The 24,961-nt window shown below is 34.8% G+C and overlaps 1 protein-coding gene across 1 annotated transcript in view; it reads right to left on the bottom strand.

The window, feature by feature from the left end:
* ABCA6 (ATP binding cassette subfamily A member 6) overlaps positions 1-22,214 on the bottom strand; it is a 48,884-nt gene extending 26,670 nt beyond the window's left edge. The window contains exons 1-15 of the mRNA XM_025047187.1: positions 22,060-22,214; positions 19,898-20,059; positions 18,339-18,442; positions 17,729-17,955; positions 14,266-14,407; positions 13,225-13,410; positions 10,351-10,498; positions 8,809-8,977; positions 6,421-6,479; positions 5,118-5,228; positions 4,569-4,744; positions 4,241-4,360; positions 3,842-3,980; positions 3,133-3,223; positions 2,128-2,267 (exon numbers count right to left, since the gene is read on the bottom strand). Of these exons, the coding sequence (XP_024902955.1) occupies positions 2,128-2,267; positions 3,133-3,223; positions 3,842-3,980; positions 4,241-4,360; positions 4,569-4,744; positions 5,118-5,228; positions 6,421-6,479; positions 8,809-8,977; positions 10,351-10,498; positions 13,225-13,410; positions 14,266-14,407; positions 17,729-17,955; positions 18,339-18,442; positions 19,898-20,059; positions 22,060-22,183 (2,098 nt within the window). The 5' untranslated portion in view covers positions 22,184-22,214. The remainder of the gene's footprint in view (positions 1-2,127; positions 2,268-3,132; positions 3,224-3,841; positions 3,981-4,240; positions 4,361-4,568; positions 4,745-5,117; positions 5,229-6,420; positions 6,480-8,808; positions 8,978-10,350; positions 10,499-13,224; positions 13,411-14,265; positions 14,408-17,728; positions 17,956-18,338; positions 18,443-19,897; positions 20,060-22,059) is intronic.
* Between the last annotated feature and the right edge of the window lie 2,747 nt (positions 22,215-24,961).

Below are 24,961 nucleotides of genomic sequence, written 5' to 3'. Positions count from 1 at the left end.
TCATGCTCCACAGACTGGCCATCAGCCAGATTCTTTAGATTTATCTCCAAATATGATTCAAATCCATCCACTTTCATTTTCTTTCAACTGGTACTACGGTAGCTCAATGACCATCATCTTTCATCTACACCTCTGAAATGATCAGACGGCTGGTCTCCCAGGGTGCGCTCTTGTTCCTCTATAGCCAGAGTGGCCTTTTATATCCAGAGAATGAAAATATAAGTCACATCACATCAATTTCCCATTTAATGACTTTTGGTGGTTTCTCAATACTTTTAAAAAAAATTCAAAGACCACACCACAGCCTCTAAAGCTCTACCTTAGTGAGTCTCGATATTCCCTACAGCCTCATCCCATTCCCACTTGCCACTGTCCTCCCTCACTCACCGACTCCAGACACTCCCTTTTCCCCTCTGCTCGGAATGCTTTTGAGCATTTTCTTCTTACGGCATTCTGACTCTTTTCATATAAACTCCAACCTGACATCAGTCATCTCTCTAATCCATAATGTCTTGTTTATTATTTCATTACAGAACTAACACCATTGGTTTATTGCATGCATCTGCTTCTCCCGCCCAGTGCAATGTAGGTTCTATATGGGTAGGAACTCATAAGTCTTATTTAATTCTCTATCTCTAGAACCTTGAGCAGTGTTTTATATATAATAGATCCAATAAACATTTATTTTATATCTCTTCCATGGTGGATGCTTGGATGAGGATGCAAGCTCCTTTGAGAAGCTTCTCATGTGCCACTTTCTACACTAGGTGGGGTGATGGGCCAGCAAAATTACTGAGAGGAACCGGATGAGTACCGAGGTTGTAACAGCACTGTGTTTCCCCATGGCCCACACATGGCATGCAGAGGACCTGGGAGTCCCCTTATTTCCTATAAGGACATAAATATGTCATTGGACTTGCAAAGACCTGGATAAGGAAGCTGCCATGGGCTCACACATCAACACCAGGGACTTTGGGTAACAGATATTCTTGTGATGGTATCAGCAATATAACTTACTATTCCCCTTTTCCTACCAAAAAAGAAGGTGGGCTAATTGCATCTCATTGCACATTAGTCCAAGAACAGAATAACATAGTATGGCCCACCTTCCAGGCTACTACGAACACAGAGAAAGCTACCGTATTTGCAGGTGAGACTAAATCTAATTCCTGAGCATTTGCCTAATCATCACTGGAATCATCCAAAAGTCTATTTAAATCAGGCTTATAGGGAGTTCGAGTTTAATAAACTAAATGCTTCAATAGAAAGGAAGCTGTTTAAAACAGAAAAGACTGAGAGACACATTTCCCCACAGCACCCATCCCACAGAACAGTCGTGAGGACTAAATGAGCTGACGCACATGGAACTATTAGAAGAATGCATGACTCACAGTAAGCACTGTATGAAGAGCTAGTGGTTATTGGGATTACTCATCAAATGAAGCCTAGGTTGGTACTGCTACCTGGCAGACTAGACCCAAAGTGAACTCTTGTAGAATAAACAAACTACATTTTTCTCTATGAAATAAATACATACCTAATTAAAGTGCAGAAGGAGACTTGTGGCAGACAGCTTGATGCCTCGCCCCCATCTTTTCTGCACTCACCCATGCCCAGCAAATCCACTTATTAAGAATACCTGCCTGAAGGTATTTTTTTTCTGGGCTCTGAAGTATGCCAAGCTCATGTTGAACACAAGCCAGATCGGTCAGAAAATTAATGCTCCCAGAAGCATCTCTTAACCACTGATGGATAGGGAGTAGCCAATAAACACCCCAGGTTTCTCATCCCTCTGGTGATATAACTCTGAGCCCCCTCCTTACTGAGTTACTTATTTCTCCCAGTGGTATTGCACCTCAGTCGCTTGTTGCAATAACCTGCTCGATAATGCAAACTTCTCTGGCTTCCTTCCTTTCCCTTCCCTTCCCTTGCTCATGTCCCCATTCCCTACTGGTGCTTCTAGGCATCAATTACCCAACGAATTGCACTAAAATCCTCGTCTCAAGTTCTGCTTCTTAGGGAACCCAACCTAAAACGAAATCCAAGTCCATTAAACAATGAAAGTTATAATAATAATGTGAATACTTGTTCCCAAATTTCATTCCATTGTAATCATATTTAAGTTACCTGGAAATTTATCTGTCCTTTCCACAGGCAAAGTATACACAAGTTTTTCTTTGCTTTCTGTTTTTAATTTAGCATCAGGGATGTGATGATTAATAAAGGATGTTATTTTTTCTGGATCACATATTTCATTTCTGTACAAACTAATGTTTAAAAGAAAAGACAATTCATTTGTGTTTTTGCCAGTGCTATCACAAAAGAAGAGCTTTTATTGAATACCTAGCCTTTGAGTACCACTATTCTTGGCTTTAGGAAACAAACGAAATGAGTAAATAATTCTAATACTAACAATGCCATTGGTTTGAAAAATCTTCTGATCTATACAGAGAAGGTGTATAAACTCAAAACAACTACAAATATATAAACAAATACATAATGGAATTGAAACTATATGTCAAGCAGGAAGATAAATAGAGGGAGGTGAGATTATTTGGCAGAAGAACCTCCTTAGGGAAAATAATTACTACACCGGACCATGCAGATATCAGAAATTAGTGGCTAATAGGGAAATTTGGCCAACATGCATGTTTTGTTTGGCCAGAGTCTTTGTTTTTGTCCTAATTCTTTTTGCCTGAACACACTTTCTTGTTAGACACAGTCGTTTTGAGACTCTGCTACCAGATTTGCAGCCACTTTTGATACTAGCTTCTGAAATTATTTGATTTTGTGCTCTTTGGAAAAATGAAAATACAGAATTGTATTGATCAGTTGAGGAAAGTGGAGGGTGGGGAAAGTGGTACAGGTTTAGGCTGCACGGAACAGCGACCTGGAAAGTGGTCCATGAAATAGCCCTGCTGTGATCTGTCAGCTTGGGCTTATAATTTTGAAATTTTGCTTATCACAATGATGTTGAAATATAGGAAAAGCATTCAGGAAGCAATAATCAACACAGCACGGCAGGGATAAGCATAAGGCCAATTCTCTCTCATATTAGTCTACCTTTTTATACACCAGTATTGAAAATATAGATAGATAGATATATATCCAATCTATCTCCATAGCCTTTACCTTAAGTGATATCCAAGACCCCATTTTCTCTTCAGAAAGTCAGAAGAGCCTGCACACTTCAATCTTCCATTGGACATGATCACTTTTCTATCTGAGTAAAAAGAAGCAAGAAAGGATGATAGGAGTCATTTCTTCCCTCTCTAGAAGATAAAGATGAGGAGCAAAAGCTCAGATTTCCAAAGGAGAAGTGTTCTGTGGAGTATTACTATAGCTAATGTCCATTTAAAAATCTGAAATATGCTTTAAGTCTACGGCCATACCACCCTGAACGCGTCCGATCTCATCTGAAATACACATTAAAATTGATGCATTTAAAATAAACTGATGAATTCCCATTCATTTTAGTGCCCACTAATATTAAAAAAACAAACAAACAACAACAACAAAAAAACCTAAAAACTACCTGGGTGCATTTTCTACTCTGGATGCTAAGAAATGAGTGGATATTTTTCAAATAAATATATGTTAAAGATTTGGATGTTTAAATTAATCAAAAGCTGATCTGGAAAATATCGCATTTTTTCATTAGTGGTCAAAATCCAGCAAATAAACAGTTGGCGAGGAATTCTGCAGTGGGACTAGACTCCTGTCATCCTCCAGATTGCTATGTAATATAGGCACACCAAGGCATTGGGAGCAGGGCTCTTGCCCTGGGAATAAATATTTCCCAAATCCTTTATTGTAATACTGAGAGAACACCAACAATTACCAGCCAGGATGTCAGCCTCATCCATGAAGTTGGTACTCAAGAGAGTCACACGGTCTGCTTTGCGTTCCTTGAGAAAACTCCATACTCGATGTCTTGAAAATGGATCCAACCCAGCAGTTGGTTCATCCAGCAGCAAAACCTACACAGGATGATGATATATAAGGTATGTCTCTCTCCCATGTTAACTGTTTCCAGAAAATAGTATGGATAACAATAAAAACCAAAAAAAAATAATAACCATCCGTCCATTTATGTCCAACAGACTTACCTCCACAGTCACACAGAGAAGATTCTCTCTTTATACATTACAGTGAAAGCATTGCTACTTTTAGTGGTGAAAGGGTTTGACTTTTCACTGATATTCAATCTGCATTCCTCCACATGTACAATCACACTTACTTGAGGATCTCCTAAAACGGCAATCCCAAGTGTCAGCTTTCTTTTCTGTCCTTCACTTAAATGTTTAGCAAGGTTATCCTGAATGTTTTGTATGTCCAACTCCAATAAAATTCTTTGTACCTATATGAGAAAATATACAAAGCTTAAAATCCAACATGATTCATATTGTGCAAGTTTAACTGTTTATTGCCACAGTAGATATTTTTATAGGACCTCAATGTCTAAATTTTATTCATAACAGGACAGATAAGTCACGAAGAGGAATTCTGTGATCGTGATTTAACTTGGCAAATAGTTGGCAGTTTAGTTAATCTAAGAATGCATTTACCTCTTGTTCCACTTCCTGTGGCAGAATCCCTTTTATTTTAGCAAACAGCCTGAGGTTTTCCTTCACAGTGAGCATGTCAAATTGAATACTGAATTGAGGACAAACACCAGTAATCTTCCTGATTTCCTCCAAGTCTTGCATTTCAGAGAGATTTTTATTGTAGATGGTAACTGATCCTGAGAACAGAAGTGAAAAATAACTTAAAATTGGCAAGATAATATATTTTATTAATGCTTGGAGATCTTATTCAGGGAAATGAATAAGATCATGGCTGTAATTTATTAATAATTAATAATTCTTTCTACAGGCCCAGAGTAGTGTATATTTCCCCTAGAATATTGCATAGCAATGGAATAAACATAATAATTTTCATAAAAATTTGGGAAATATAAAATATATTTGAAATGATACAGTTCTGGTAAATAACTTTAGATAAACAAACATTATTTTCTCTTAAGCAGTCAAATATAAACCTTAAAGAGAGAAAGGCTACCTGTGACCTCATTCTATTATCAGACATCTTGCCTGTGAAACATTTTTTTTGCTCACCTTCTGTTGGAACAGACAACCCATTAAGGATGTTTAGCAACAAAGATTTGCCAGCTCCACTATGACCCAGAATTGCTGTAATTTGACCTTCATATATGTCAAGTAGCAAGCCTGTTTTTAGAATAAAATATTAACATTATTACTAAGAGGGCATTAGACAGGGCTGGTTCAAAAAATAGAACAAGAAAATTTATCTTAGTTGTATATTTTGAAGCATTTTGATATTTTAAAATATATAACATTCAATATTTTTTTAGGTTGCTAAAATAACATGCTTTCTGCGGAATATTTGAGAAACAAATACGGTCTCTTGGAAAATAAAATTAAGCATAATTCTAAATATTAATGTAATACACGTACTTGTTGGGTATATACATGTACATTTAAGAATATGTAAATGTATTTACGAACTTTGATCATACTCTCTTCTGTTCCAGCCTATCTCTTCAAATATTAAACAATAAACATTTTCCATGGCATTAATTGCCTTCTAAAATATATTCACCAAAAATTTATATTTCTCCCATGCCCATTTTTCTATTCTTTTGTTATAAACTTCTTACATTTACATGTCAGTAGAAAAATCATTTAGTCAAGAATCCATTTTTTGTTTGTTTGTTTGCCCTAAAACCAAGTGAAAATCAAACTTTATTATGGAAAGTTACAGGACAAAGTAAAATAAAATTCTTAAGAATTTTACTTGTAAAAATAATTTACATACCTCCTAAAAATCATTATTAATAAAAGCAAGATGTCCTCTATAAAACATAGCCACTAATTTTGATGCTTAAATATTTGTTATAGAAAACTATATTTGCTAGAATATTTAGTATCAGATATGTTCATTCATTCAAACTATAAACCACGTTTGTCATGGGATACTGACTTGTGGAATTTAATTCATTGTCAATGGTATTACTCACCTTGCTTTAGTTAATCTCACCAGTAAATGTGAACTATGAGAATTTCATGGCTAGTATAAAAAATTTATCAACTTTAAATCTAGGTGTTCTTTCCTCATAGTGCAAATAAAATATTCCTTACAACAAACTCATCTTTAAAAAACAAAGTGAAATTATATTTTTCATTGTATAATCCCAATTTTGTAGATTAACAGATCCGTGAAACATCCAGAGGATTTTACATCCAGTTCTTAATCACAGTAAATTCCTAGATGGTGGAGATAGAGTGTACTTTTTTTTTCTTTTCTTGTTTTGCTTATCTCTATTTTCTAATTTTTCACATTGAATTTTCCCCATTTTTTTGAACTAAAAAAATTAATAAAACAATGAAATGTTTTTACCTTTCAGTGCTTCCACTTTTCCAGACTTTTCTTTATATTCTTTTTTAACATTTCTAATTCTGAAAAGACAAAAGAGGTGCTCTCTTAGCCAACACAGAAATAAAAATGGTACAGATCATGAACAATCCTACAGAGATGCAGTGAACCAATTTATGTGAATAAGGGACAGCATAACCAGTCTACTCAGAAAGACAAAGACATGATTAATCATTTCCCAGGGGACAGAAAATAAAAGTCTCTCTAGAAACTTATGATTAGAAAAGTGTTTTGCTTAGAAAAGTAGAATGCTCTGTAATCATGTTCACTTTCTTCCTCTAGTCTTAGAACACTTGCTCTTCAAGATCAGCTCATTTATCTGCATTCTGTAACCATCAGCTCTCAAAGCCTCCAAGTCTCGTTGATTAATCAGACTGTCACCTGAATTTTCCTCTGACAGCGTCTATTTAACCACTAACTCTGCTTTAGATATGACTGAATTTCTCTCTCCTCCCAATCTTAAAAAAAAAAAATTCTTAAAAGTATAAACCTGACATCTCTACTTCCCCACTTCTCATTTCCTCCTCAGTCAATTGCCTTCTGGCTTCTGAACCACTATTCTAGTGAACCTCTTCATATTGAAATCATTAGTGACCTTCTAATTGCCAAATGCAACAAATATTTTCCATTCTTACTTATTGGGTATGGGTCTCTATTGATGACTTTTTCCTTGTTAAAAGTGGCGGCTTTTAAGGTGACATTTTACTTTATAAGTTTTCTTCCTATTTTTCTAAATGTTCCTTCTTTGTTTCCTTATTAGGTTCTCTTCTTTCATCAGACATACCATCTTGTGTTCCACAGGGTTCTCTATGTACATTGGATCATCTCACTCTAGACTCTGTCAATGGGTTCTCTCCTTGATTCTCATGGTTTCAACACCAGCCCAATGTGGAACCCATTCTCGTTCCTGAGCCAAAGCTTTAATGAATAAGCTTCAGATCAGATGACTTTCCTACACCTCCCCGACTCTAGTGAAGAATCCAGACTAAGAGACAGGATATCCAGAGTCAACACTGTATAGACTGGTCAGGGTTGGGCGGAGAGGGGACGGGGCTGCATGGGTGAGGACATTTCACATTTCTGTCCTTCACAGCAGAAGAACAAAGAACATTTTTCAGTCTGTAACTAACCCTATCTTAGAAGATTGGATATGACGATTATTATATTTGAATAGTAATATAATTTTATTTTTTGTGTTCTCAACTGGGAAAGTGAGGCTAATGACATTAGAATTGAGCTTTGGGGAATTATTTCTCGCTTGGCTTTGCTCTTTTGAGCAGATGTTTTCTATGGAGCTGAGGTTGGGGTGGGGCTATTGCCTCCTAGAAACCTTAACGTCAGGTTTAGGTTTCAGAATAGGGTCAGAATTAGAAGGAAGAAGCTGAGGCATGAGTGTTCACTCTCTGCTTTTTGTTTTAGAGAGAAGTATTTCACTTTCTAGCTAGCGTTTCAATTCATTTATCTTCCTTTGTCTTCTGATGTCTCTGCAATAGCTAGAGGTTAAGAGCACAGACTCTGGAGCCACCTTCGCAGTTACGAGTGTGTGACATTGGGCAAGAGCCTTAACCTTTCAGTACTTCACTGTCCTCATGTGTTAAATGGGCAAAATAAAAGTGCCTGCCTCATACACTTTCCATGAGAATTAAATGTGTGCTTGGCACATGGTAAGCATTATATGACTATCTGTTAAATAAATAAAAGGTCAATATTTAAAACTCTCTAATTCTTTAACTTTAGTGCATATTAGAAAAATCTACAGGGCTCTTTAAAAGCCACAGATACTGGGTGCAAGCCCACACCTCCTGACTTAGAATCACTGGAGGTGGGGTCTGAGAGAACAGACACTTTAAGAGCTCCTCATATCAATCTGTAACAAATAACCCTACAGAGTAGATATCGCTCTTGTTTCCTAGAGGACACTGAGACTCAGAGCAACTTCCTTGTTTCTCCAAGACCACACATTAAATGAGAGGGAAGTGTGGTATTAAAATCTAATAATTTGATCTCAAATTTCTTACTTCTTCCATCATACCATATAAGCCAAATGGAAGTATGGAGGAAGACACTTGGAGAAAGAAAAAAGCAAAAACAAAAGAAAGGTGGAGGACAAGAGACAGAAACAAGATGGAGGGTGATGAGACAATAGCATATGGAGCTAGGCAAGAGAATTCTCCTTTCGAGTTAGTTAGGAGTTAGGAGTAGAATTAGGAGGTGCTGGTGCTGGCAGTGGGAGACTTCAGAGTGATGTTCACAAAAACACACTTCTTCCTCCATGTTTTGCCTCAGGCTCATCCTACTGCTACAGTTAATAATTCATTACCCTTGCTCCCATACATTAGTATAAGTGATTACCTGATGGCCTCTTTTCCTTGGAATTCTGGAGCTATTGGTTCAAAATAATCATCAGAGGGATGCACGGGGTCTATTTCTTTCTCAGTGGTCTTATCATGAGTCCTTCGGCGTTGGAAACAAGATGATGAGTCCAAGAAAAATAATGGAGAATAACGGCGCTCATTTCCGTCTAATTAATCAAGGGGCAATAAAATATTGGATCAGTAATATTAAAATAATGATCAAAGAATCCATGTTCAGAATAGTGCAGAATGTCTCGGACTTACAAGTATCATAGAGAAATTCTTCCTTAACTTCCTATTACTAAGAAGAAAACTTGATAATTAAGTACAGAATGAAAATCCAAAGGAAATAGTACATTATCACAAAAGTTAATAGAACTTTCAACAAAGTACAAATCAAAGGTTCAAATAAAATGCAATCTAAAGGTATTTAAAAGAATGAATGAAACCAAATATTTGTGGAAAAACCAAATATTTGTGGAAAATATGGCATAAAATTAGTTGTAAACATGTCTGTAAAACTTATTAAATCATCTGACCACAGCAATATAATTGAACATAATACTGAAATCTATATGGTACATGAATTAAAAATACACGGAGAAATTATATTTGTTCAGGATGAATACATAAGCATTTCCAGATTTAAAAAAATGAGGTAGTATTTATAGTTAAGGGCCTTCAGATATAAACTAGAAGTAATAGACAAGACTACATAGAAAAATATAAGACAACCTAAAAGACAGTTAAAGTATAAGGAATATTAAAAATAAGAACATAAATAAAGAAGATGACTGTGTAAGGAAAAAAGCATTCTGATTCTAGTATGCAAAGGAATTCTAGGCTTATGTGAAATTTTTGGCTGGTAGCAAGATAAAGGAAATCTAACTGGGCAATATACTTCTGTAAATATAAACAATATATGAAAAAATTTCAGAATAATGCTGAAAATATTCTAATTTTCATTTTGGTATTATCTTTAAGGGTGGATATCTCCCCTTCTGAAATGGTCTTCCCAGAATCGGGGGAGCGAGGAAGATACTGATTATTTCACAACTGAGGTCCTTTCTAGCTGTGTTTAGTATACAAGCTGCCTTACATACTTGTAAGAAGAACAAATATTTACTAGACAGTATTTCTACTGCATGATGGCCCTACACTGTATAAGCCACAACCATCTTAAGAACTAATTTATTTTAGTTCATTATGATACAAATCCTAAATATCATTCTTTGAAAACCCTTTCAGGGACCCTTGGAAAAAAAGTAACATTATTTAATACTATATAATTATAATATGTATTAAAATGATCATTATTGTATATTTATAATGTGTATTATTATATTAAAGTCAAAGTCATTGTTTTTACTTAAAATTTTTTTAAACCATTAAAACTATGAGATAGAAATAAAACTCATTCAGTCTATGATGGGAAGTAGTTGTTATTCTTAATTTCTTAAAATATATTTATATAACCTTAAGAAAAAAACTTCAGTGTAATCTATATCTACAGATCAGAGAAAAACCCACTATTACTTACAGGGTAAGATTTTGTCAAAGTATAATGCCAATACCAAGTAGAAAAAAGCATCAAAGGCCAAGACGAAAAAAGTTGCTATCATTACATATGAGTCTCCTGAAGGGTCAGGAAAAGTTACGCCATTCATATTATAGTCCAGGTGGATAATCTAAGATTCAAACAAAAATAATAAATATTTAAATTAAACAAGTAAAAACAATTCAGTGTAGCAGCAAAAAATTATTTTAGTAAGTAGCTTTTTCAAAAGGACCTTAAAATGAAGTTATTAATGAAATCACTTCTGTTTTACAGCAATCAAAGGAATATGAGAAGAAAATACTGATTTAAAAAATAGAATCCTTGGAGGGAGGAAAAGAGGCGAAAAAATATAATGTTCTAAGAATAAGAATATAAATTATACTTCATTTGCTTGTTTTCATAAAGTCATTGTAATATTGCAAAATATCTACACTGTGCATCAAAGAACTGTACACTTGAAACCTATGTAATTTTATTAAGCAATGTCATCCTAATAAATTTAATTAAAAAAAAAGAAATACATATTTTAGGAAGAACATGAAGAATTTCTTGAAGGATCTTATTGGTATACTGATGAGAACTTACCTCTTTTTCTAGTTATTACTGAAAATAAAGATTTGTATTTATAATTTTGTCAGGTAATAATAGCTACTATGTTCTAAGCACTGTTCTAAGTGCCTTTTTTATATTATCTCATTTAATCTTCATCATAACCCTATAAGGTAGGTCTTATTACTTTTATTTGCATTTTACATATATGATGAAACTGAGGCACAGAGAAATTGCATAGCTTAACCAAATGAAGTAAAAAATCACATAGTGAGGAGTGAGAAAGCGGAAATCAGAATACAGAAAGTCCAGCCCCAAAGCTCCATTCCTTACTCTAGAAACTATATAACTAACTTCTCAATTCATTTTAAAATGTTATTTCATGACAAAGTTGAGTTTATTCTAAAAATGCAAAGTTGAGTCAACATTGGAAAATCAATCAAATTAATTTAACATAAAACAGATAAAAAGAGAAAAAGCATTTAATAAAATTGAATACCCATTTACAATAAATAAAAAAAGTCTCCTCTCAAACTAAGATATCTTCCTCAATCTGGTGAGCTAGATGTACAAAAACCAAAACCACAAATCATGTGTAATCGTGAAATGTTGAAAGCTTTTTCTTTGCCTACATTTGTATTCAACATTGTACTAGAGGTCCCAATCTGCGCAGTTAGGCAATAAATGAATGAATGAATGAATGAATGAATGAATGGCATAAGGATTGCAAAAGGAAAAACAAACTATCATTTGGAGACAACATTATTATATATAAGGAAATCCCAAGATAAAACCCTGAAAAATATTAGAATTAATAACAGAATATAGCAAGAATACTGGATACAATACCAATGTACCAAAATCAGTTGCATCGTTCTACATTAATAACATACATTTCGAAATAAGAATTTAAACAGAGATGCTATTTATGAGGCGTCAAAGAACTTGGGAATAAATCAAACAAAAATGTGTAAGACTCTATACTAAAATTAAAACAATTATGAAGGAAAAATTAATAGGAAGATATATTATATTCATGATAAAAAAAAGTGTCAATTTTCTCCAAATTGACTGAAAAATTCAACTGCATTAAAATCTCAATAGCTTTGCATTCACATACTGTGTATAACTTGATAAGTTAATTCTAAAATTTATATCATTGCAAAGAGTCTAGAATAGAAAAAGACTCTCTTGGAAAAGCAAATGAAGTGGTTGAATTGTTACTACTAGATATTAAGACATATTATAAAGCAAAAAATCAAGACAGCATAACAGTGCAAAGACAGACAGATGGGCCAAGACATGATTGCTTGAGTTGTGACAAAGGAAACGCTGCAATTCATTTGGGGAAAGGATGTCTTTTCAATAAATGGAGCTGAAGCAACTGGATATTCATGTAGAAAAATTAATATTGCCTCTACCTATAGATACGCAAAAGTCCTTTTGTAAAAGATTCTGCATCTAAATATAAAAGAATCAATCAAGCTTCTAGAATAAAAAGGTAGAATATCTCTGTAATCTTGGGATAAGCAATGATTTAAACAGACACAAAAAGTATTCTATAGTAAAGAAAAACTTGACAAACTGGACTTTATCAAAATTAAGAACTTCTGTCCAACAGAAGCACCACTAAGAGAGTAAAAATGTCAGCAACGAATAACTGAAAAATGTCTCATGTTCAGCATGTATAAAGAATTCCTACCGAGTAATAAAGAAAAAGTAGAAAACACAGTAGAAAATGGGCAAAAGAGCTAGATTGGCGGTTTTTAAAAAAGAAAATTCAACAAGACATCAATGATCAGATAAATAAGAGTTAATGCCATGATGATATATCATTATATATCTATCAGAATGGCTAAAATTTCAAAGACCGAAAATACTAAAGGTTGGTGAAGATTTGGAACAGTTGGAATTTTGAAACACTGTAGGTACAAAAGTGAACTGATGTAACCACTTTTCACTCAAAAAAAATTGAGATTTCAAAAAGAGGTTTACACAACAGTTTTAAATAAACAAATAGAATGCTTAGTTATGTGAAGTGAAAAGAAAGATAAATATTTGTATATAGAAATAAAACGAGCAGAAAATACTTCAAAGCGAAAATATATCTGAGATGTAAAAATCTGGAAGACTTTCTTACTCAAGTTTCTTTGGGAGATGACCATTTTTTCTACAATGTAATAACAACATTTTAAAATTTGGCTTTAGAGTAGAACTGTTTAGGACAAAAGTTGTTCATTGGAAAGAGTCATGAAGTATCAAATTCTTTTGAAAGGTCAATAATAAACCAATGAACTCTTCTCTCACCTGGGCCATTCCAGCAGTGAAGGCAAATGGGCTGCAGATACTCAAAATCCACTCCACAGATGTAGGAAGTTGCCTATAAAATGCAGTGAGTCCCACACCCCCCCAAAAGAGAGTGAGGAGAAACACAACCAAATTGATGAGGACAGTTTTCTTGAACAACACGCTCATCAGGAATGTTAAAGCTATCTGAAAGAGAGAGAAGACAGCCGGCTGTTATTTAGATTTAGTTTTCTGAGAATCGTTGGTAGCACAATAAAACAAGGATCTTTATATCATAACGTCTTCATCAGTGAGTCAGTGATGAAAATATTTAGGTGTAATTGTACTCAGTCCTTCTCTCAACTCCTTTATAAACAGGATCCTTATTTGCCCTATTCAAATGCTAAGCTTTTGTTGCTAAGCAAAGGGTGGGGAAAGCTGGAAGAAGAGCTGAGGAAAACAGACTTGGAAAGATTGGAAGACACTAAATTAATGTGTTAAAGTGCATTGACATACCCTCTGCAGAAAACACCCTGGAAAGTGGGAGAAATCAGAGACTCTTGTTCAGAGAAGGGAGAAGGGGTGAGAAGTCAGGACAAGGTGGACTATTAAAGGGAGAGGAGTTGCTACCATGTGATGGGGACCTCTGGGGGATAAAAGATGGGTCCACCCCTCAAGTGCATCCTCATTAATTATCTACAAAAGTCTTAGAAAATTTAGAGCCAAAATATATTTTTATTTTTGAGGCATCATTTCATTAAATCAGTTCTTCATGCAGAAGAGAAGTCCATTTTTATTTATGTTACATGATTTTATCACATTCATAGAGACACTCAAAACACACACACACACACACACACACACACACACAATGAGCATGAAAGGAGCAACGAGTAGCCTGCCGTGACATTACTTTTTTCTACAGAACACACACACACACACACTCATACACACACACACACGAAATGGGCATGAAAGGAGTGACAAGTAGCCTGCCGTGACATTACTTTTTTCTAGCTAAGGCCTAAAGCAGAGAAAGTGGTAATAAATGCGTGAACTTACCAAGGACAAGCCATATAAGAAAAAGAGTGTAAATATAACCATGAAGCCTGTCATGACTATAATTTGGGTAGATATTATGATCATTGTAATGATTATGGAAATAATGAAGATGAAGCCAGCATAGATTAAACCCCAGGAGAGCCTAAATAAAGACAAAAAGTTATTGCAATTATTTTAACTGTATTATGAATATTTCAAACATACAAAAATATCTAAAGAATAATGCAATGATTGCCCTTGTATCTGCCACCTCGATTAATTACTAAAATATTATCAATATGACATTGGCATGATGCCTACTTGCTAGGTGTCAGCTCTCTATTCACACATTGTATAAGTAGTATAAAGATTGTATAAATAGTATTATATGTATTCTTCTGCAACTCGTCGTTATCAATCAACATAAACAATAGTATACACAGCTATATATTTCATTATACGAATACATCCCAGTGTTCTGCCCATAGATATTTGTTTCCTTTTCTTATTTTTTACTAATGCATCATTTCTAAGAACATTCTTCTGTCATTTTTGGGAAAATGCACAAACATGTCTTGGAGGTAAATCTGCCGAACTTAAGGGGATAGGCATTTTGTACCCTCAGCTTGATTGTATATTACCAAAGTATTCTGATTGTAGACTTGGAAAGGAAACTTAACAGCTACTAATCAAGCAAGTAACCACAGAAGCATTGCAGGGAAGATGATAATCTGACCATTCTTGAGGCTCTCAGCCAGCACCTCCACTCTCCCTAGCAGCAGAAAATTGAAATTTCTTAACTCTACTAAGCTCACTCCATTTTTGCTATTCCTATTCATGATTCCTGAACTTATATAAATTATGGTATGCCCTTAAGAGTTCACACTGTTTTGCTTTATATGTGCTGGTGTTCACATTTTTATAAGGTAGCTATTAATAAGAAACAGTATTTACCCTGAGATCTAACAAGTCTAAAGGGGGTTTTAGTCCAAGCTTCTCATTTTACAGATGAGTGAACTGCAGTCCCTATTATTAGTTCATGGGCCTATTCAAGGTGGACAAAGTAAACCAGTTTAAAAAGATAAGATGAAGCAGCAAGCCTTCGCTCTTTCCTCTACATAAAATTGCCTTATTAAGAATTCGCTTTCTATTACTCGGTCATTAAAAAAATGAAATATTACCATTTGTAATGACATGGACGGATGTAGAGGATATCATTCTAACTGAACTAACTCAGACAGAGAAAGACAAATACCATATGATTTTGCTTATATGCTGGAATCTAAAGAACAAAATAAAATAACAAACAAAACATAAAGAGACTCATAGATACGGAAAACAAACGTGACTGCCAGATGGGCAGGAGTAGGGGGACTGGGGGAAAAAGGTAAAGGAATTAAGAAGCACAAATTGGCAGTTACAAAACAGTCACAGGGGTGTGAAGTACAGCATAAGGAATATAGTCACTAATATTGTAATAACCATGTATAGTGCCAGGTGGGTACTAGACTAATCAGGGGGATCACTTCATAAATTATATAAATGTCTAACCACTATACTGTATACCTGGAACTAATATAAAGTAATATTGAATGTAAAAAAAAAAAAAATTAAACCACTGAAAAAAATAGCAAAAGTAGTAAAACTGAGAACTTGCATCAATATGTCCCAGTACAACATGTTTACTGCTTATTTGACTTTTTTCTAAATTTCATATCATTACAATGATTCAGCCTGTGTTAGAAACGTCAGCATTTTTTAAAAAGCCTACCACATTCTGCAGAATCCATTTCCTAAGAATGGACGGGAACTACAAAGGTAGGAATTGAAAAACCACAGAGTGGGGGAATTACAAATACAGGAAATTAAAACATTATCTAAAAAAAGGAACTCATTGCAGAGAGTTTGGGGTAGGGATAAGAAAGATGTTACTAAATCCAAGAAAACTTTCATGATACAAATAAAGCAATTCAGATATCACGCTTAAAGAATAAACAGTGATTACATTTATTACCGTAAATTAAAAAAAAGGTAGTCATAAAATTTATTTGCAATAGATGTCCTGTACTTAATAAAAATGTTTCAGAATATATATATATTCTGACAGAGACTAAATCAAAAAGAACTATCTATCTATCTATCTATCTATCTATCCATCTATATTCATTTTGCTAAGTTTTAGTTACATGCATACTAAGGTTTTATCCTGAGAATGAATCCACATCTAAATATCCAGTGCCTTTCTGATCTTCCTCTAGAGTTGACTTCAGTATTTTAGGTGACTGCGCAGATGGTTCCACAAGACATGCCCTGGACTGAAAGTTCTTTTTATACAGAGCCCCCCTCTCTCCCCTCTTAACAGACTCCATTTATTCCCTTGTACTTCCCTAAGTTCTACTACAAAAACATTCTTCTTCTCCTTTCTTTTTTATTTAAAGACACAGTTTCTTCTTTTTCTTTTTCATAATTTACATATATTAAAATTATAACTCTATTAATAAAACATACTTCATAGAAAATTTATAATTTCTTAGATAATAATTTTATTTCTGGGAACATGTGGCTTGTTTCTCATCCATTCCAAATAGTTCCACATTTGTAAATAGTATTTTCTTGACATGGGGGTTATACAGAGAAATATCTCCGATTAGGTTTCTTTTGGGGTAAAATAAATTATTTTTCCTTTGTTTTTCTAGATAGCATGGATTGTGCACCTAATTATATTGCAGAAGTCTCTACTTTGGCCTCTCTGAAGCTTAGAATTTGTATGATTTGCATTTTCATGTGCTAATATTACCTATTTGTTATTTTGGTAGGTTTTTGCTTCTCCTCAATTATTTGTTTTTATTATAATACAAATACATGCACATAGACATACATATACATATACACACACACACACAAATATATTTCAAAATTTCAAAATCACTTTAAACTATTTGTGGAATGGGCCAAGATATATGTGTTGTATGTGTTGTATGTGCTGGAACCATTACACAGACTCTTTTAAATACCACCGTATGGTATTTAGTTGCTCCGAAAAATATATCTCTAGTGACCAAACCTCTGAACACAAGCTAGCCAATATAGGACTCTACTTTCTTCAACACAAGGAACTCTGAAGAAATCCGATGATAACTATGTGCAGACCAAGCCAGAGAGCTGCAGTCACGGTGCCTGGTGTGGAGTCCCAGCCCTGGCACTCAGCATCCATTTGACATCAACTAACTACTCTTATATTTTCTTTGATCTTAATGGCAGTTTCCTCCCAGCGTTAGCTGAACATACTCATGGCACAGAAAAAGTGCTCAGCAAATTATAATCACTACTGCGCGTGGCAAAATTTGACAGAGACTAAATCAAAAAGAACCAAAGAAAAAGTAGCCAGTATATCAAGTTTAAATCATGGTGTTCTGCGACTAACACTTTTCCGCTGCCTCTGCGCCTCTCTTATTCATTGGTACTGCTTGCATCCGTCACTCACCAGAATGCTGAATCTCGCAGACCCATCATTTTCATCAAATCCTTACACGTTTTTCTCTCTTTTGTAACATCGAGTGATGCAAAATATATAAATGAAGAGAAGTAAAGCAAGCAGTAGAAAATAAACATCTCATTTTGAAGGATGTCTTTAGAAATAAAGGGTAATGTCTTCATATTTGTAGCAGTGACTGACATCAAGTTTTCCATCACAGAGTGATTTGTCACGATCTAAAAAAGTGTTTAAACAAACAAAATCATTATTTAAAGTTGAGAAACTGGTGAAATCAATAAGCTATGGGGATTGTGCCAATGGCAATTTCCTGGTTTTAAAAACTGTCCTATGGTAATGTAAGCTATTAGCATCAGGAGAACCTGGGTGAAGGGAACAGAGACCACCCTGGACATTGTTTCTGCAACTTCTTGTCATTCTGTAACTCCTAGAAATTTTAAAGTTTTAAAAAAAAAAGCAATGTGTTCCTTTGCCTAAATCCAGTCTCAGCATCTGTATACCTGCTTCATTATATAAACATGTGAAAACCTGAGTATATGTCACCTTTCATCAAAATCTTGGTGCTTCTAGAATTAGTTTACATTATTAGAATTTTTCTTACTTGTATAATAGCAGCATTAATTGCAGTTTGTAAAGTCACAAATCCTGTATTCCAGTATTTGGCCAGTGAACATGCAAAGTCACTGTCTGTATTCCAGCAATGAGCTGTAAGCACAAAGAAAAGTGGAACCAACGTTATGGGATGAAGGCAGTTGGAGAATAAGAAAGAAGAATCCAAGAGAAAACAATCTAGAGGAGGCTCCCATAGTCAGAACCTTGAACCACTTGCAAATAGAATTTCTTAATAAGGCAACTTCATTCACAGAGACCACAGGATGTACGGGGAGGCTTAGAAGACAAAAAGGTGAAAGCTCCAACTGTATTGGACTCCTCGCTGTGCCTCAAAATGCCAAATGCACTCCGGCGCTCAGATGCTCTCCCTCCGGATGAATTCATGGCTCACTCTTTCTCTCGTCCGGCTCTCTTCTCAAAAGTATAAACTTCTCAAAAGTATAGAGGTCTTTCCTGGCCACCATAAATAAAAATGTCTAAAATAACTCTTTCAGTCTCTATCATCTATCTCTGTTTTATTTTTCTTGGTTGCTTTATCACCACCTGGCAGGGTGCATTGTTTTCCCCCGTTTTCTGTCCCTGGCTGTAAATAATTTGTGCAAGCAGCCTCTGCATTTTGTTCACTTCAATCTTAGGGGCCAAGAACAGTGCAGCCCACATAATAGACCCTCAGTGAATGCATGCAAAAGAACCAATTCTATTAATCGCATCAATCCTGCTCCCTAAGGGGCCCTCAAATCTGTTCACCTCTGTCCTCAGCTGCCTCCACGCTGGTCTAAGCCACCATCAGCTCACTAGGACATTTCATTGCATTCTCCCTGGCTCCTCTGTAATCCATTCTCAGGGCTATATCCAGAGAGCTATCTCAGGCTTGGAAATCTAGTCAGGCCTCTGCCCTGACTGAGGTAATGCGATGGCTCCCCATTGCCCTGGGATTAAAGGACGCCACGGGATCCAGCCCTTGAGTAAGTCCGGCCTCATCATCCCATCGTATTCCTTTGCCTATTGTCTATGCAGTTATCCTACTCTTCTTCCATGCATAATAAGAGATGCCCTTTTACACCTCAGTGCCTTCACGCTTGCCCTTCTTCTAGCGGAAACACAATGCCTCTAGCACCTCACATGTGCTATTTCTTCTGTTAGTTTAAGCATCGCTTCCCCAGATAGGACTTCTCTAATCACAAGCATATTAGGACCCCATGTCTAAGTCCCTTCAAGGACCTGCCCTTATTGTTAACTGCTCAATATATGTCTTTCTTGCTAAACTGGAATCACACCTGAGGGCTGAGACCTATCGGTCTTGATCGCCCTCGGCATCTTTCGCAGCATACACCTGTGAGCACGCTATATCTATGTTGGATGACCCCATGATCTTTTGTGTATTGTCTTCTAGTGAGATAATACATGACTTTTGAAAAAATTCATCAATGTGCTTTTGAATTTTCTCATGTACCATTGAAACCATCTCTCTCTGTTGAACATTTCAACCTGTTCCTTATATTAAAAACATAGAAAAATGCCATACTGATATTTTATATGGGAAGTCACCTGAGAAATGTTCTTCCTTCAAAAATGGAATGATATGTCCCTGAAAAAATTTTAACTTATAAGAAAAATTGTCATTAAAGACGATTCCCACTGCAGTTAGGAAATGGTCTAAAATTATTTTATCCATAGATTGTTGATTTGGTGCCCCAATGACTTCTTTTCCTGTGAATTACAAAAAAAAAAAGACACAGAAGATTGTTAAGGAGTTTCACTGCAACAGAATGTGATATCCAACTGTATCATCATATATTTTTTGTTAGAATTAAATAAAATCTTTTTCCACTTAAACAAAACAATCCAAAATGCAAGGGGAAATTTTTCATTTTAATGCTTTAGATTCTAGAATCAGGAGACATGATGAAAATTAAGTGTTTTTAATTTTTAAAAATTTTTTCCAATTCACACTTTTATTTACTTATTTATTTATTTTTAATTAAGTTTATTGGGGTAATTGTATTAACATTGGTTAATACAATTATATAATTTTCAAAACTCTCATTTGACATCTGTATATCCTATTGTGTGTTTACCAAAGTCCAGTTTCCTTCAGCTACCATATATATGACCCCCTTTATCCACTTCACCCTTCCCCTAAACCCTATATTTGACCCCCTTTACCCTATCTACCTCCCCCTTCCTCCACCACCCCACTAGTAACCACTAGTCTATAGTCCTCTGGTAACCACTAGCCTATCGTCCATGTCCATGAGTCTCTGTTTGTTTGTCCTGCTCATTTGTTGCTTTTAGGTTTATAACCCACATATAAGTGATGTCATGTGATTTTCAACTTTTTCTGTCTGGCTTATTTCACTTAGTATGATTATTTCAAGGTCCACCTATGTTGTAGCAAATGGCAGTATTTCATCTCTTCTTGTGTCTGAGTAATATTCCATTGTATATATGTACCACAGCTTCTTTAGCCAATCATCTATCGTAGGACACTTCAGTGGCTTCCATGTCCTGGCCACTGTGAATAATGCTACTATGAACACTGGTGTACAAGTATCTTTTTGGATATGGGTTCTCAAGTCTTTGGGTTAAATATCCAGTAGAAGGATTGCTGGATCATATGATAGATCAAGTCTTAGTTTTTTGAGGAACCTCCATCCTGTTTTCCATAGTGGCTGTACCAATTTGCAGTCCTACCAGCAGTGTATGAGGGTTCCTTTTTCTCCACATCGTCTCCAGCATTTGTTATTACTTGTCCTGTTGATTACGGTTATTCTAACAGGTGTGAGATGGTATCTCATTGTGGTTTTGATTTGAATTTCCCTAATAGCTAGTGATGTTGAGCATCTTTTCATATATTTGTTGGCCATTTGTATGTTCTCTAGGGAGAAGTGTCTGTTCAGGTCCTCTGCCCATTTTTTGATTGGATCATTTGTTTTGTTTTATTTTATTTTAATAATGACAAGTCTTAGGGCAATTTCTGTACATAAAAAGATTATGCCAGGATAAGGATATATAAGATAAGTGGTACGCATAAAAAATCAGAATTACTGAAGCAAAGGCACCTCATATAATCTGTGCTTTATACAGGAACCAAGAGCACAAAGTGACTCTATCTAACAGACAGCAGTTTCACCTGTTAGAAATTAAAGATGAAAAAGCTGATAGCCAGCTTGCACCCAACTCACTCATGAGTGAAATACACATTCTGGTTATCTCAGTTACATAGTGACCTCATTTAGAATGAATGAAGGCCTTTAAAGATGTTTATAAATGACATCAAACACAGATCATCTTTAGATTGTCCATCCTTACTTTTCATAATTTTAAAATATTGTTTAATAACAATGACCTAATATCTTTTTAGAATTTTTTCATGAATTATAACTCTTAATCATTGTATTTCCATATTAAAAACACCTACATCCCCCAATGGCATATTTTTCCTAGACACTATTCTGCAAATCTGGAATTAAAAATCTATTGTTTTAGTTAAATTCCAGTAGAAATGTAGGCCTCCCTAAATTGGACCCCCTCAAGCTGAAAGAGTTTTAAAGGCTAATGGGTGTTAGAGAAAGGAAAAACTAGCCAAATTTATATGCTACTTTGATACCTAAATAATTAGCATAATGAATCACTGTAACTTCAAATTAAATATATCTTACAAAAATATAAAACAAGATCAATATCTTTTTTGTCATTAGTACACTTACCGTTCAAAAAGGGAGCAAATGCCGTTTTATTCATTATCTGCTCGGTTATATTAGAGATCGGTGTATATACAACAACCATAGAGCTATTAAATTTATCTACTCTTCCCAAATCCTGAGGCGGCATTTCAGGAAACCGGCTATTTTGTCTAAAATGTGAAAAAAAGCCCATGTACAGGCCTAAAAGTACTGGAAACCCCCACTCCTATAACACAGAGGGGACAAAAAAGAACAAATTTAGACTATATTTCTTTAAAGATCTCAGTCAACAGCAAAGAACTAAAGACAAATTCAAATTTTGCCATATGGTTGGCTTCTTTCTGCTCTCCATTCTTCAGTATAAAGGGAACCCAATGAAAGACACATACCAGGATAGTTGCCACCTATATCATTTTCCAATATTAGTTCATTAAATCGTGAACTACTGTAGGAGCCATCATATAAACTAACAGGATGACTAACAGGATGACGACTTCTGTATGCATGGCATCTGGCTGACTAAAGTCTACGAGACACAGATTATCCCAGGTAGAGTTCATGGTGGCAAATAGCAATAGTCTCATCAGTTGTCATATCCTCGTATTGGAAATGAAAGAAAATGAAAAGGAGCTGAGTGGTATAGACTGTCTAGTGTTTCACCAATATCAGTAATCTCTTCCTGCTTGGCACGATGCTAGACCATATTTCCAGCCTCTGGAAATTTAGTGGGACCAAGGAATTGAGTTCTGGTCAATGGAGTGTGAGCAGAAGAGATATATGCCACTTCCAGGCCTGGCTCATGGAACCTTCCACGACCTTCTATATTCTGTCTAGGTCCCTCTACTTCTTGATTTTCTGACAGCGGGCAGTTAAGGTCTCCAAGGACTAGCAAGAAGGCAGAATCTCTAGGTGAAGAAATCTGGATCCCTGAATGACTGTGTGGAGAAGATTCCTTCACCTACTCAACTCACTTCACTTTCACTGCCAATCTTATTTAGACTGTGAAAATATTAAAAAATAAACCTCTGCTTTGTTAAGCCACTGAGATTTGGGGCTGTTACCTGCAGATAGCCCAACTACTTAATTCAAACCGACAATCAGTAGTATTACTTGGTCATAATTCTTGGAAATCATCTCTTGTAGATGATTTATGGCTTTGAAAATAAGTCCTTAAAATTAAAATCCCTTGATTTCTGCTAGGCACTGCTTTTATTGTTTCTTGACTCTAAGTGTATTACATGCAAATTACAGCAACTTAACAGTTGTTATAATTTACCATGTAATTAAATTTTCGCTTAATCTCATTTTTTAAAAAATGAGTAAATACTTTGTCTTTCCAATTCTACATTATTTTTCAAGACTGCTGTAAGTCTCTCAATTCTACAAGTACAACTAGAGACAACCTCAAAGTCAACAAATCCCATCTGTTACTTAAAATATAAGATAAGAGAATCATTAGGCAACGAAATACCAGAATAATGCTAATTGCAGAAAGAGCAAACTTACAAACATACCAATGAGCTCTCTCTTTTCATCCTCCATTTCTTAAGAAGATTTTTGCACAGAAGTGCTTGAGTTTGTTGATACACATTTTTCTGTTTCCTGTGCATTTAGCCTGTTCATTAAATGAACAAGAAGAAAGTAAACATGGTGGAGCATAAACTAGAAAAAGAAAGGTATAATAAAAACCTTGATCATATTTTTGGGGAAAATATTTCCTACCTTTAAGAACTGCAGAAAAAAATGGATTTAAAGTGTTATTTCAATAACTTATGATTATAAAATCTTACCTCAAATATACTCACTGTAAGCTATTTTGTGGGGAATGGTGAGGAGGTGAAGTGACTATTATCACAATTTTATAACAATATAGAGTATGACAATGGAAAAAGTATCATTAGATTTCAGAACCTATAAGATACTTCACATTTTTTAACCTTTTACAACAGATTCAAACTATATAAGTAGAGTAAATGAATTGAATCTCATCTGCTTAATAATTTCTTTTTTTTGTAAATAGAAGTCCCAGAATATACATTAAATTAATATCAAAACTTAACCTTATTACTTAACCTCATCTGAATAATTATGTCCATTACATGTAACCCCCAATGAGATATTTTCTTGTGGTATTTACCTTCCAAAGTGACTTGAACAACTTTTATCAAAAGAGTTAGGCCCTGGGATAAGAATCCAGACTCAAACTTTGAAATTTGATTTTGATATACAGGAAGAATAAAACAATTTATCTCAATTTTCTGAATTCAGAAGTCCCTGAATAACCAAGAAAACAATTCTGCATGTAAGAAGAAAGAAAAGAAAGAAAAGAAAGAAAAGAAAGGAAAGAAAGGAAAGAAAGGAAAGAAAGAAAGAAAGAAAGAAAATTAGTCACATGGAAAAGTAATTTTGCCCCAATGTTTGCAAATAAACAGAGACAATTTTTTTTAGTTTTAAAAATCTCAAAATTAAATTCTTTTAGATTTGCTTATCAAAATATTCAGACAATTTTCCCTCAACTAGTATAGAAGTAAAATTTACCATTTTCCTATATTTTACTGTAGTATCTACATAATATATTTGGGGAAATAATAGAAAAGCTTTTGTCATTAGGTCTTCAGTATAAAATACATAAATATTTAGAAACATCTGAAAAACAGATTGATTTTTAGCAGTATCCACCCACATATTTGGCATAGCACAACAAAACAGAACTGTACTTACTGTCAGGAAGAACAGAAAAAGTATTCTGGAAACGGTTTCAAAGCACGGTTCTCTTTTTGTCTAGGGCAATGATTAAAATTTCTTTATTGCCACTTCTTCATTTATTCTTTAAATGGGCATCTACTTCCAACAGTTCTTATCCAGGCTGGTTTCTGAAAAGAGTGTAGTCAGACCAAGCTGCACATGATGAACTTGTTTTGTTTTC

The sequence above is a fragment of the Pteropus alecto genome, unplaced genomic scaffold (assembly GCF_000325575.1).
Source record: "Pteropus alecto unplaced genomic scaffold, ASM32557v1 scaffold134, whole genome shotgun sequence".
NCBI lineage: Eukaryota > Metazoa > Chordata > Mammalia > Chiroptera > Pteropodidae > Pteropus > Pteropus alecto.
The sequence above is the reverse complement of the archived record's forward strand: the minus strand, read 5'-3'. Positions and strand labels throughout refer to the sequence as shown.